The sequence below is a fragment of the Chelonoidis abingdonii genome, chromosome 6 (assembly GCF_003597395.2).
Source record: "Chelonoidis abingdonii isolate Lonesome George chromosome 6, CheloAbing_2.0, whole genome shotgun sequence".
Lineage (NCBI taxonomy): Eukaryota > Metazoa > Chordata > Testudines > Testudinidae > Chelonoidis > Chelonoidis abingdonii.
Window position 1 is genome coordinate 16,599,479 of NC_133774.1, and position 14,967 is coordinate 16,614,445.

The following is a 14,967-nucleotide window of genomic DNA, read 5'->3' on the forward strand; positions in this document are numbered from 1 at the left end:
AAATGTTGGCAAAATATATTTTACCAACATGATGTACAAGGAAAAGTTGCCTTGTCTATTAAAAATGTATACACTTGGACTGAGGTTGAGATGGAAATAGGAGACAGACTTGTTGAAAGTCTATGGGTAAGGATAAAAAACAAGTCATGGAAGGGGTCTACTACAGACCACCTAACCAGGAAGAAGAGAAGGAGGTGGATTTTTTAAACCACTAACAAAATCAACCAAAGCACAGGACTTCGTGGTGATGGAAAACAGGTCACAGATTATCTAACAAGTTCTTGGAATGTATTGGAGACAATTTTTTAGTTCAGAATGCGGAGAAACTAAAAGGAAAGGCTGTTCAAGATTTGATTTTGACAAATAGGGAGGAACTGGTTGAGAATTTGAAAGTGGAAGGCAGCTTAGGTGAAAGTGATCATGGAATGGTAGAGTTCCTGATCCTAAAGAATAGGAGCGGGGAAAACAGCATAATAAAGACAATGGATTTCAAGAAGACAGACTTTAGCAAACTCAGGGAGTTGGTAGAGAAGATCCTATGGAAAACAATTCTAAGGGGAAAAACAGTTGAAGAGAGTTGGCAGTTTTTCAAAGAGACATTATTAACAGCACAAAAGCCAATTATCCCACTGCATAGGAAAGACAGGCAATATGGCAAGAGACCACCCTAGCTTAACCAGCAGATCTTCAATGATCTAAAACTCAAAGAAGAGTCCTACAAAAAGTAGAAACTAGGTGAAATGACAAAGGGTGACTATAAACAAGTAACACAAGTACATAGGAACAAAATTAGAAAGGCCTAAAGCACAAAATGAGATTTAACTAGGTAGAGACATAAAGGGCAACAGGAAAACATTCTACAAATAGAAGCAGGAAGACAACCAAGGAGAGAGTATGCCTGTTACTCATTGAGGCGGGAAAAACAATAACACAAAATGTGGAAATGGCAGAAGTGCTAAATGACTTTTTGTTGTTTCAGTTTTCACCAAAAAGGTTAGTAACAATTGGACATCTAACATAGTGAATGCCAGTGAAAACGAGGTAGGATCAGAGGATTAAATAGGGAAAGAACAAGTTAAAAATTCCTTAGACAAATTAGATGTCTTCAAGTCATCAGAGCCTGACAAAATACAGCCGAGTTGACTGAGGAAATATCTTAGCCATTAGTGATTGTCTTCCAAAAGTCATGGAAGATGGGAGAGATTCCAGAGGACTGGAAAAGGCCAAATACAGTGCCTATCTATAAAAAGGGAATAAGGACAGCCCAGGTAATTACAGATCAGTCTGCTCAACTTGAGTACCAGGAAAGATAATGGAGCAAATAATTAAGCAAGCAATTTGTGAACACCAAGAAGAAAATAAGGTGATAAGTAACAGCCAGCATGTATTTGCCAAGAACAAATCATGTCAAACCAACATAATAGCTGTCTTTGACAGGGTAACAAGCCTGGTGGACGTGGGGGTGGGGGAGTGGTAGACATTGTATATCTTGACTTTAGTGAGACTTCTGATAATATCTCGTATGATCTTCTCGAAAACAAACTAGGGAAATATAATTTAGATGGAGGTAAACTTGATAATTGGTTGGCGAAATCTACCTATAGAGCTCACCACCAATTTGAGGGCGTGTCCATCGCTTCCTTACAGTCTGCCCTGAGTTTGGTACTCATGCTCTTGAGATACTGCAGCACTGTTTGATATGAGGCTAAAGCTTTCTTTGCCTTGTGAGTTTTTCAGTGTAAGAGCTGTTGTGTGTGTACAGTGCCTTTCACAAGAGACCTCTGATCTGTGTCTGGGCCTTTAGGAACTACTGAAGTTCAGATACAAATAAATATTTTTTATATCTTTTTCAAATAGATAAACACATCTAAAGACTCTTATAGACTAGACTGCATGGGCCTAGTACTGGACACCTAGTGCAAAACTGGAGAAATCAGGCCTTATACAAGGGATTTCTGTTGGGAGGTGAGTGGGTAAGCAATTCTCTCCTTCAATCACTGGGAACAGAGAACCACAGAAGCTGCTCTGAAGCCACTAAGAGAACCCATGTGCAACCATAAATTCAGAGATCCAACTGCTCCAGGTGAGTACTTATGCCAGCTGATCAGTGTAGTCACAAAACCAAGATCTCTCTGCTGTGCTGCAGACCAGTACCATGTGGCTTGCTGTGGCATGTACTCCCCTTGGTGTCCCCCTTCATAAAGAAACCCTGGCTGTTCCACTACGTCGTAGGGCCTTCCACACATAGGAGGGCAGAAGCAGGATTTGGCCCTACTGATGTCTTCATAAACATGATTTTAAAGGTGCTTGGCTCATTTTGAGTTATTTTCCCCATTGTTTAATCTTAGAGATCACAGAAATTTAGGCATCCTCATCTTACCGGTAGCTGATATAGATCCCTTCATGGAAAAGTCTTAGAGAATTTAATAGGGTGGAGCCAATAGTTAAATGGGATTACACCACCTTCTATAATTCTAGATAAGGGACGTAAATTTCTATTACATTCTACAGCATGCTTCTAAAGTTTCATAGAAAAGATATAATTTTCTCTCAATTTCTACAGAATTTTTCCGTAAAGATCCATCTGAGTGAACTAGAGCAGACAGCAGGCCTTCCTGTTTTCAGTATTTGTTTGTCCAAAGGTGTGGCTGGAATTCATTCTGGATGTCAGAAAGCACCAGGAAAATCAAATAATTGGCAGTGAGGCTACTATAACAGCTGACATAAATTCTCAGGATCTATTTCTTGATGCTTATAAGCACGCAAGGGTTGTGAGTGAACCTTCAGGTAGCACATTTCTCCGAAAGGACAGTGACAGAGCATTGAATATCCCGGTTAATTGACTATTTTGGAAGCATATTTATAAGTCCTTTGTTCCATATAAAAAGGCTGATCACTACACTGACATTAACACAAAACTGCTCAGCAATAAAGCAGACCTGATGCATTTTCAAAATTATTTGCCTTTGTCATCCTCAGGCCTAATTTAGAGTTTCAGCTTTTGAATTTACTGGGCTCTAAAATATAATTTCAAGCTCAAATCTTATCAACGAAGCTTAAATTACCTCCTTCCTTCCCTTTCTTCCTTTATTTTAATGCAAAAAGTTTGATGCCTGATATTCTGATGATATGTGAAGCAGCAAGGAATCCTGTGGCACCTTATAGACTAACAGAGGTTTTGGAGCATGAGCTTTCGTGGGTGAATACCCACTTTGTTGACTTTAACAATGGTTTAAAAGATTCATTCCCTCTATGTGCATGCAATGAAACAAACATCTACATTTTTTGGCTGAATTGCTTTATCTGCAGGTATCTGAACCCTGAAAACAAATAAATACATATAAGCCCTGTGGAGACCTTTTCTAGAGTGAGCTTTGGTGGCTGCGGGGGGAATCCTTCCTAATAGGCAACATTTACTTCTGAACAAGAATAACACGTTTAGAACTATAACCAGCCTAGGAAAAACTCCATTATTGTTTCTTGTTGTCCATCTCCACATGGGATCAAATCCATATTCCTATCAATTTCTTAATATACACACGCAGCATTTTTGGAGATTTTCTTGTTTGTGGTTCCTTGCTAATTAACACCACCATGTGAAATTATTTCTCAGTGCCAGGTTGAACGCACCAACTGTAACTCTGAACTCAAGAAACAGAACATACTCTACGGCTAGTTTATATTTCAGCTTGTGGCTTGACAATGAACTTCTCAGAATTGAAGATTTCAGGAGCTGGTGGGATTTTTGTAAAACAAACATCTTTTTGAAAGAGAACAGAGCCTTTTTCCCCTCCAGGCGCCAAATTCACTGAATAAACCGTATGACATAGTATAACACAAGGTGTTTTTGGCAGTACAGTACCTGGATGGGTAGCCAGCTGCACTGATACGGATGGTTTCCAACACACCACAAGCTCTTAGCTGCTGGACTGCTCTCTTTGGATCAAATCTGCAATTACAAGTCATAATGATACAGATAAGCACAGTTTCCCATTCCATGCACAAAATGAAAACAAACCTGGCAGCAGAGTATCCGGAGGCAATGACAAGAATATTTACATTGGCAACCTTTCCAATACAGCTGGATTCCATTTCTGCCTATATACACAGCACGTACAGAAAGAAACTCTGCCATTTACTATTTTCTGCATGTTGGGAGAGCTCAATTATCTGTGGCTTGGAACTCCTTGACTGGAATTCTTTGAGCAGGTGGATTAGCATGCGACTTATGTGGCACTGTTAAAAGTTTTCAGGAGAAAGAGCTGAGTTGCTGGCTAACAAAAAGATAGACATCACTGGGCAGAAAGAAGGATGTGATGACTGCACAACAACATAACCTATGATAACAGTACAAAATGTTTTTCTGCATAGCCAGAAAACCCATTCATCTGAGGTCTATAAGATGCTACATTTTGTAACAGTGTAATAAGGCTCTGCTGTAAAGGGCAATGAAATTCTTAGGGAAGACAACATCAACTTCAATATGAAAAAACATTCTATACGATCAATACTATTACAGTTAATACCAAACAAAGTAATGATCAGATCCCACGTAGCTGGCTTTGGAAACCATATGAATTTAATGTGGTTTAGGAGCTTTAATCTTTGTATCAATGGAACTTTGCTATCTTAGGCAGCACAGGGCCATATTCTATTTTGGTTCTGGGCACTGAACCCACATTGAGATGAGCCGGTGTTCATACAGAACAACATAGTAGACAGAGTCCATTTTCCACACCATGTGCACACAGAGGTCCTGATTCTCCACTCTGGCACCAGACACTGCATTTCAATGAGACTGCACTGGGGTAAAACAGGTGCAACAGAGCAGAGATTCAGAGATTCCAAGGTCAGAATGCACAATTGTGATCATCTAGTCTGACCTCCTGTATATCACAGGCCATAGAACTTCCCCAAATTAATTCCTAGCACACATCTAGAAAAACATATCATGTGATGATGAATGCACCACAACCCCGATAAACTGTTCCAGTAAATTACCCTCACTGCTAAAAACATTTCACCTTATTTCAACTCTGAATTTGTCTAGCTTCAACTCCCAGACATTGGATTATATAGATTTGTCTGCTAGATTAAAGAGCCCATTATTAAATATCTGTTCCCCATGAAAGTACTTACAGACTGTAATCAAGTCACCCCTTAACTTTCTCTTTGTTAAACTAAATAGATGGAGCTCCTCAAGTCTATCACGATGAGGCATGTTTTCTAATTATGTAAGCATTCTTGTGGCTCTTCTCTGAATCCTCCGCAATTTATCAACATCTTTCTCGACTTGTGCAGACCAAACTGGACACAGTATTCTAACAGAGGTCACACCAGTGCTAAATGGAGAGGTTAAAGAACCTCTCTATTCCTCGAGATTCCAATTTTGCATCCAAGGATTGCACTAGTCCTTCTGGCCTGAGTGTCACCCTGGGAGTTTGTGTTTGGCTGATTATCTATCACAATCTCCAAAACATTTCCAGAGTGTCTGCTTTCCAGGATAGAGTCCCTCATCCTATATGTATGATCTATGTTCTTTGCTCATAGATGTATACATTTAGCCACATTAAAAATGCATATTGTTTGCTTGTGCCCAGATTAGCAAGTGATTCCTATCACTCTGTGTCAGTGACCTGTCCTCTATTATTTACTAGTCCCCCAATTTGTGTATCATCTGCAAACTTTATCAGTCATAATTTTATGTTTTCTTCAAGTTAACTGATAAAAATATTAAATAAAGTAGGGCCAAGAACTGATCCCTGTGAGACCTAGAAACACACCCGCTCAGTGATGATCCCTCATTTACAATTACATTTTGACACCTATGAGTCAGCCAGCTTTCAATCTGTTTAACGTGTGCTATGTTAATTTTAGATTATTTTTCGCTTTTAATCAAAATATTGTGTGGTACCAAGTCAAATGCCTTACAGACATCTATGTCTATTACATCAACATTGTTAACTTTATCAGCGAAACTTGTAATCTCATGAACAAAAGATATCAACTTTGTTGACAGCACCTATTTTCAATAAACCTGTGCTGATTGGCATTAATTATATTACCCTCTTTTAACTCCATATTGATTAAATCTTGTACCTGCAGCTCCATTATTTTCCTGAGATCGATGTCAGACTGACAGACCTGTAATTATCCAGGTCATCCCATTTACCCTTTTTAAATATTGGCACATCATTAACTTTCTTCCAGTCTTCTAGAACTTCCACAGTTCTCCAAGACTTATTGAAGATCAACATTAATGGTCCAGTGAGGCCCTCAGCCATCTCTTTTAAAACTCTTGGATGCAAGCTATCTGGACCTGCTGATGTAAAAGGGTCTAACTTTAATAGCTGCTGTTTAACATCCTCCTGAGATACCAGTGGAATGGAAAGAGTGCTTTCATCATCATACATTATGACTACAGCATCTGCTTTTTCCCAAATACAAATTTTCCCAAATTCAGAAACAGCTCCATAATTCTGAGCACCATTAGTACCACAAATTGCCACACTCTGACCCTGTAAGGTACTTGGATTGGAAACTATACCTATGCTATTTTGATAGACAACCTTACAGAGACATACAAATGCCTCTGGGTAGCATCTGTTTATTTCAGGCACTACCCTAGCTGCGTGTGGTAAGGTGGCACTGCTCACAAAGGGGAGAACAGGTCCCTATATGTATGTTGGGGTTCTGAATGTCCCTAACGTTTCAATCTGGAGATCAAAAATTCATGAACATTTTTTAAATTGCTCAGCCGTGCTAGAGAAGTGTAAGAAATATACCTCTGCTATTTTCCGCATTTTTAAACTCAGCAGTACTGACAAGTCCACAGCGAGTTATCCATTATAATACCATGAAGAAAAAGAGCAGAAGTTTAACCTGTCACTCACTCCAGTCAGGAATCCAAGGGGGTACAATTTTAATAATAATAAATAATAGCAATGTTAGCAACTTTCATCCTGGAGGATCCCAAAGCAATTTATACTGTATATAAAGAGATCTCTTCGAAATGTAGCCACAGTCTAAACCATAGTCACCTTGCAGGTGGATCATAGCAATCAGTCTTCACCTGTAACACTATTTAGCATAGGAAGAGTCAAAAAAATCTCTCCAACTAAACCATACAGGGAACTTTGCATCAGTAAATTATACTGTTTAGTCTGCAGAAGAGAAGACTGGGGGGGTGGGGGGGCAGGGATTTGATAGCCGCTTTCAACTACTTGAAAGGGGGTTCCAAAGAGGATGGATCTAGACTGTTCTCAGTGGTAGCAGGTGACAGAACAAGAAGCAATGGTCTCAAGTTACAGTGGGGGAGGTTTAGGTTGGATATTAGAAAAAAAATTTTTACTAAGAGTGTGGTGAAGCACTGGAATGGGTTACCATTCTTAGAGGTTTTTAAGGTCAGGCTTGCCAAAGCCGTGGCTGGGATGATTTAGCTGGGGATTGGTCCTGCTTTGAGCAGGGGGTTGGACTAGATGACCTCCTAAGGTCCCTTCCAGCCCTGACATTCTATGATTCTATGATATTCACTCAAAATAACATTTGGCCAAGTTACTTGAGTTAACTCTCTATTCTCTAGCAAAAAAATTCTCTGGGGTCTATGATGTCAAGAACTTGGCATTCCAATCTCAGCGTTAAGCAACTTTCAGTATGATGTACGGTAGGAGTTATGAACACAACTCCTAGGTGTAGCTACTTGGAATTGTAGTTGTAACCACTCTTTACATTTCACTACACTAAAAATAAATACCTACATAAATAAAAATCCTCTGGAATAAAAGATCACACAGATGAGGCTGTTACCACTTCTCACATTAGCTGGATCAATGAATAACTAAACATTAAGGAAATAATAATAAATTTACCACTCACTTCTTTTTTTCTTGACTTGGGAGGCAGAAAGGTCTAGTGGATTGAACATGGCCCGGGACCAGGAGCTATAATTCATGAGTTCTGCCATGGACTCAATGTATGCTCTTGAGCAAATCAATTAGGCCAAAATTTTCAGAAGAGCTTAAAGCTAGCCATCTACGTCCATATTTAGGCACCTAAACAAGTGGCCTGAGCACCAAGCAACTTCCGCTGAAATCAAAAGTATTCCATGGAGGAAGTCATTGGGAGCTTGAAAATGAGGCTACCTATTTAAGTACCTAAACGTGGATTTAGGAACTTAACTTTAGGCTCATACTTTTGAAAATCATGGCCTTAACCTTTTTTTGCTTCAGTTTCTTCATCTATAAATCACACATACAATTACTTGCTTACCTAACCTGAATGTTGGGAAAAACTGAGTTAACATTTGTATAGCACTTTGAAAATGGAAAGGATAATCTGTGAAATGTGAACTGCAAGATCTTAAGTTGCTTAAGCGGGTGGCAATAAGGTTTAATACTAGTTAGGATTCCTGGATCACCAGTACCAGACAAGTAGACTCCTCTGAGGAAGGGTGGAGATCCTGATCTCTAGCAAGGGGGCAGTGACGTGAATAAACCTCAACAAGTGTTTTCCAGTTGACAAACAGGGAGTGCAACGTCAGCCATCCCACCCCAGAGTATTTTCTTGTGGTGCCTGCTGTTTTCAGGATATGATGCACACAATGGGCATACGGACACCTGCACTGCAAATAAGATTCATGTGCGCTTTCAGGCTGGAAGTAGTAGTCTTGGATCTACTTTGGTTTTCCCTTTGTTTTGAAAACTTCAGTTTGGCAACTCGGCAGTTGCCTCTTAGGAAGCATTACATCAAACATTGCAGCATCACTATTCCGGGACCATGCCTAGAGAGGCTAGAACAGCCAGTCACACTTGTATGCCTGCAACTTGTTTCAGTTTTGCACCTGTAATCATGTGTAGGTACAACTGATGTCATTTAGAATTTGATGATTAGTTACTTGACCACACCTTAACACTACTTATAAATGGGCATCAGTTGTACCCTGAATACTTGGGGGAGAATAGGAATGCAAAATTGAAGGTGAAAAATTGAATACTCAGCTAAGGCAGGGCTGAAAATTGAGCCATGAGGACAGATGAGTCTCATAGCCCCCTGATTGGAAAGACCAGATCATTTCACCTTGGACGCTACTTCGCTTCTACTCTCAGGGGTCAGAAAATACTTCCACGACATAATCATACCGGTAACATAATCTGTTTGGCATTTGCTGGTGTAGGTGGATGGTATGCCATTTTGTAGATACAAATTGGCTACAGGATTTTAAAATTGGCTCTAAGTGGCAGTTGTGTTAGAATAAAACTGGACTTGTGGGTTTATAGATCACATCAGCAAACAAACGTTCGTTCCTTATCACTCTGATACTATAGGAGACCTACATGCTTATACAATCCTATTAATAACTTCAAGAACTACTCCATCATGGTTTTCTACTGTCTCCAACAGCAGCCTATAGCAGGTCCTTTAGAAGACGACACCTAAAACTGAGCAACCTCGGGTCCTTTTAATCAATGGCAAAATTCAACTGACTTAAATAGAACAGAATTGGACCTAAATACATTCTTCCAAATGGTAATACAGAAAAGCTGTATCAGCTCACTATAATTATTTGTCCATCTTATTTAAACTACGTGTGTACTCCTCGTAACTGCTATGGGAGATCAGGTCACCTCAATCAAAATTCTATCACTCACACAACTGGAATACTGTATCAGCTGATACGAATCACGTTTTTGGACTTCTATTAAAACAAATACGTAAAAGGAACAAAAAATACCCCAGGCACAAAGAAAGTTCTTTCAATGGAAATTTAAGGAAGTAAGCCACAATAGTTGCTTATCTTGTCTTTTCATTTCTCTCCCTCTGCTATTATTGATTGTTTATCACTGTATCTGTGCAATTTAACTCTAAAGTGTTGTGAGCTTCTAAGATATAATTTGATCAGATACTATTGCAAAAGCAATAGTACTGCATCGTATTGTACTGGGATATCGTATGTGGTTAGTCTGGGTCAGTGTAGCAGCAGCAGGGTATATTTACTAGTGTGGGCTGCATTTTTCTCCCGTTCTATAGCCCTTGAAGAATACCACACTTCTAATATGTTCAAGCATTAAAACAAAATAAACCAAGAGGCGTATCTTCAATCAACAGGAGACGCTGATTATGGGACAACAGTTCTTAGAATTATCTGAGTTACAGAATTTGAAATTCTTAACTTTAACTAGTAATGCAACAAATTCCAAGCACTCAAACTACTGTGCTGTAGTATAAACCCCTATGATAGGTAATCCCAGTAAATCAGTAATAGTCTTTAACAATCCTCCAGAAACTGTGCACCCTCAACTCCTCTTGAAATCAGCAGGGTTTGAGGGAGATCAAATGCTTAGAGCACATTTTAGAAGAACTGTTTTGTAAAAGGACATGTCACTTATAAGAGGAATGGAACTCCAAATATTTTAATATATAGAGACTTTTCAGCCCTGTTTACTATTAAGCGCTAGAGCAGCTAGATATGTTGGCTTATCTTTAAGTGGAACTTACTTGAATGGAAGTTTCTCATCATTTGGCTTGATACAGCGCACGTAGTGTGGAGTGGTAGCATTCAGCGTCTCCATCAATAAATGCAAGGAGTTTCGGAACTGAAAGAGACCAGAACAATAACAAAAAATAATCTACTAATCTTTGAGTGGCGGGGAGGGAAGGGGTGAATTTGGAGTGTTGAAACTCTAATTTAGGACTGAAGATGATAAGGGCAAAATTGGAGTATATTCTAAATCAAAGACAAAAGACTACTTTACAAGCAGATATCAGTGATAAGCGGAATCCTGAACCAGCCCATGAGTATGAAAAGATATGAATTTTCATATAAACCCAGATTGTACTCTAGAACTCTTGGTTCTACACAAACAAACACAAGAGCTACATCAAAGCAATGCTGTAGAACAATACCAAGGGACAATTTTGTGGTTTGAGGCATCATCTCCTCAACTGAGATGTTAAAGGACTCTATCAAGCTATCTTTGGCAGTTCTACAGAGACAAGTATCACTGGCTCTTTAATAGAGAGCAAGATACACTCAAGGTTTAACACCAGCATTTTCAATAAAACATGTTCCTATGAGTCCTGCACCAGCTTTTGTGCTCATTATTCCATGTCTCAATCATGGCCTATCAAGATAACTGAAGTCAACTCATTTATGGTCTTCCTAAATCCCTCCTCTCTAAACTTCAGGGAGAAAGCCAGATTATTCAGTCCACTCCAATAAGCAGGCCTATCTTAAACTCTCATCATCTTTCACTCTCAGTGGTTTTGTCGTAATCTCTGCATCAAAATCAATATGTCCTCCTGCCTTCAGGATTCTATTTACGACCTTGACTTCACTTTCCCTCTCTAATCTCACACCCATCTATTCCTTTGACTGCTCATCTCTTTTTGCTTTCTCTCCATCCAGTTCCCTTTACTCTGCACAACTGGAGGTTGCTTGTCTATTTGTGTCACTCCACCTTTGAAACGCTCCTCCTATCACTTGCATGTTGAGCCAGTTTCTCTTTTTCTACCACTTTTTTTCTCCTCTGTATCTTATGGCTGACCCACATGGTAAATAGTTTTGTGACCCAACATCCAAAAGACACCATGGTACATCGTAACTTTAAATTACTGCTGTAATATCTATACTATCACTGACTATTATAAATAACTGCCCCATGTACTACGGTCACTACACTACTTTTTACTTCATAACTTTGCAAAGGGCTTGGGAAGAACTAGAGAAGGAAAGTTGCTATGTAAAGGACTAGGCTTTAAACCCAGTGAAGAGTTTACCTGGTGCCCCACGGTTTTCTTGTGCTCTTTGTTGGCAGCTTTCACAGCTGGTCTGGCAGAACGGATGCTGATTTTGGGAGCAGCTCCCTTTATGGTAGGAGTAGCAGGCACAGAATCCTTTTCATCTTGAAATAAGTCAGCTACCATTTGATACTAAGAGGGAGACAGGAAGACCATAAGCATCTATGCCATCTATTATGTTTACCAGAGGAATTGCACCCCGAGCCACATTGTAGCGAAGACAACTTGCAGGTGTTCTCAACCTAAACTTCTAAAACTGGGCCTGAGTTACAGGTGAGAAAAGGGTAAGCAAACAACATGACCAGGATTAAAAAATCTTGAACATGCATAAACAGTGTCAGATAGGGCCATCGGGTATTTTGTTATGTAGGTTATCTGATGAGGATTTTCATTTTTGTTAAAAGACCCATCTGAACAGCTGTGGCATGTAAAGCAGAAATGCTCTTTAAAGCACAGGGATCAGTGAGAGAAAGGACAATGTTCAGTTCATATCACAAGCCTCAATTGCATTGGTACTGTACAGTCCGCTAGGAAACAAGCCCAGTTGCTGGTATCTTAAGCGGTTCATCTAGCTCTACATGCTATAAAGCTTGCTCAACATTCCGTTCTCAGAAGGGAATGGGAGAGTTTTGCTACTGTTTAAAATGTCTCCTCAACATCAGTGACTATTCCTCCCTTTCAGGAAAGTCGTCCAGTTCTTTATGCAGCAAGAAATGCTGTCAGAATAACATTGCAGTGCTGTCAGTGACTCATGGCATATTGCTTGCCATTTCACTCACTAAAACAGAACCTGATTTGTAAGATAGACGGAAGCTGGCTGGTTCTGGGATTTCAAAGCCAGTCTTGTTTGTCAACCCGATCAGATCAAATTGGCACCCACCACCCCAATTTCTTGAATTTCACCATTTACAAACAGTAACAACACAAGATGAGGGCAGACCCAGACCACCATTCTGCTGCTACTGAACCTCCTCTTTCAACTCTTTGGAACTAAACCAGATGCTCTGAAAGCCTTGTGCCTCTGGCCATATAGCAGCACCATTTGTGGGTAAAACAAAAAAGAAGCAAATGTGAAAGTTTTACAAAGCCAGGTAAAATGGGCCAGCATCTTCAAATTTTGATTAGGTTAAACACCTCCAGTACATACGGGCACATAAGCCTGGGCAGTTTTTCAGATGTGCTGAGGTCCTGCCTGACTCATTCAAATCCAGTTACATATCTATTTATTCAGCTTTCCCCTTCAAACTAGATCTACATTTAAATTATGGGTGTCTGAATGGAAAAAATATATACAGTATCTTTTATTCTTTGCTGTTCTTTACTATGGCCTGACGTGGAGACTACTAAAGTAAATTGCAGTATGATTCAACTGTTCAGTCAGACATTAGTTAGCAAGGAAATGGAATTCCACCTCAACTCAAGCGCCCTGGGGCGTGGGAGGGGGTCAAGCGCACAGTATGGTGACTAAGCGTGGTATAAGAACCTATGTAGACTAGAACAGAACAAACCGCAGCCTTATGGCGCTTATGACGTGGCATGCACAGCAGAGGAGTGTTTAGAGAAAGCATGGTCAACAGGAAAGCCCTGCACAAACTCACCTTACTTGTTATGCAGCCCCAGAAAGGTCTTGTGGCAAGGGATGAGGGCACTACCTGGTCCCCCTACAAACAAGGGGTTAACCTGGGCTCTGTTTTGCCTTTCACCTTGCACAGGTACTCAGGGGAAGGATTATAAACTGGCTGTTTGAGAGAGAGTGGGAAACTGAGGTTATAGAACTTGGTTAATCCTAGGCTGGGGAAGTTTAATGTTACTTATCCTCAGGGGCAGCTCCAGGCACCAGCACAGCAAGCGCATGCCTGGGGCAGCAAGCCGCCGGGGGCAGCGTGCTTCTCCCCATGAGGGAGTCAGGCGGCCTTCGGTGTAGTTTCCGCAGGAGGTCTGCCGGTCCCATGGCTTCGGCACAAGGCGCCGAAGACGTGGGACTGTCAGATCACCTGCAGAAACGCTCCCGAATCCGCGTGACCTGCAGACCGCCCACAGGCATGCCACCAAAGACCACTTGACTGCTGTCCTTGGGGTGGTAAAAACCATAGAGCCGCCCCTGCTTATCCTCTCCTCACACTTAGGCTAACTTGACTGGATTTCTGATTATCCTTTGGAGGAATCCCTTGCTGATTCCTTGGGAGGGTTTGTTTCTGCTGCGTCTGTCCTCCACGGGACATGCCTGCAGTGGTGAAAGATTATCAGATTCATTTGTACCAGCAGTTCTTGGTCAGGAACGACAACTCTTTAAAGGGGTAGACCGTTCAATCCTCAGTTCCTGTGCCTATAGTAAAATATAGGGTCATTTCTGGCTTCACTAGTCCTGGATGTTTATTTGCCCAGCCTGGTAGCATAGCAATCTAAATCCCACAAAGGAAATAAATCAGTTAACATTACATTATCATTTTGCTTAAGAGAGCTCCGAGACAGCACACACTGCGGGTTTGGCTTTATGCTTATGGGTTTTTATTTTAAACTCAGCAGCCCATAGCCCACTCATCTCCTATCTCCAGTAACATGCTAAATGAAGGCCAACAACTTCTTCAGCTAAGTGTCTCCTTCTACTTTACACAGGCATCCTGACAGCTGTTTTATTTTCACAGAACTGTAACATCCCGTGTGCTTTGACTGTTACAAAAATGGGATGTTTGAGTGGCAGGTGTTTGCAGCTGTTTCAGTTTGGTAGCTTACCTGACAATGCAATGCAATGCCATACAGTCATTTCAAGTTCTAAAATAGCTTTGTAGCATGCAGTTGTCAGTGTTTTTTTCATTGAATCACCTACCTGATTGACATTAACATCAAAGGAGGCACCCTAATGTTGAGGATGGTTAGTAAGTGCATGCCCCAATCTAGGCAGCAGATCCTCAGCTGGTGTAAATATTCAGAGCTCCACTGAAATCAATCGAGCTACAGAAGTTGGCATCTCTAGATGTTTGAAGATTGTAAGTTGCTTTCTTTGAGTCTTGTACAGTGCTGAGCATGCTCTTGGCACTTAATAATGATGGTGAATTGTTATACTCGGTCTAAACAGCATATGCTCATTCTTTTGATCTATGAGAAAATCAGTTCTCTCTGTTTTGAGTTCTCTCTTTACTTTGTTTTGCTACTACAGGGCTGCTGAAAACA

The 14,967-nt window shown here is 40.5% G+C and overlaps 1 protein-coding gene across 2 annotated transcripts in view; it reads right to left on the reverse strand.

The window, feature by feature from the left end:
- The window catches only part of MYO5B (myosin VB), a 380,719-nt gene that overhangs the window by 104,179 nt on the left and 261,573 nt on the right, over positions 1–14,967 (reverse strand). For both annotated transcript variants that reach the window (XM_032768192.2, XM_032768191.2), the window contains exons 15-17: positions 11,776–11,928; positions 10,495–10,592; positions 3,863–3,949 (exon numbers count right to left, since the gene is read on the reverse strand). In XM_032768192.2, the coding sequence (XP_032624083.1) occupies positions 3,863–3,949; positions 10,495–10,592; positions 11,776–11,928 (338 nt within the window). The remainder of the gene's footprint in view (positions 1–3,862; positions 3,950–10,494; positions 10,593–11,775; positions 11,929–14,967) is intronic.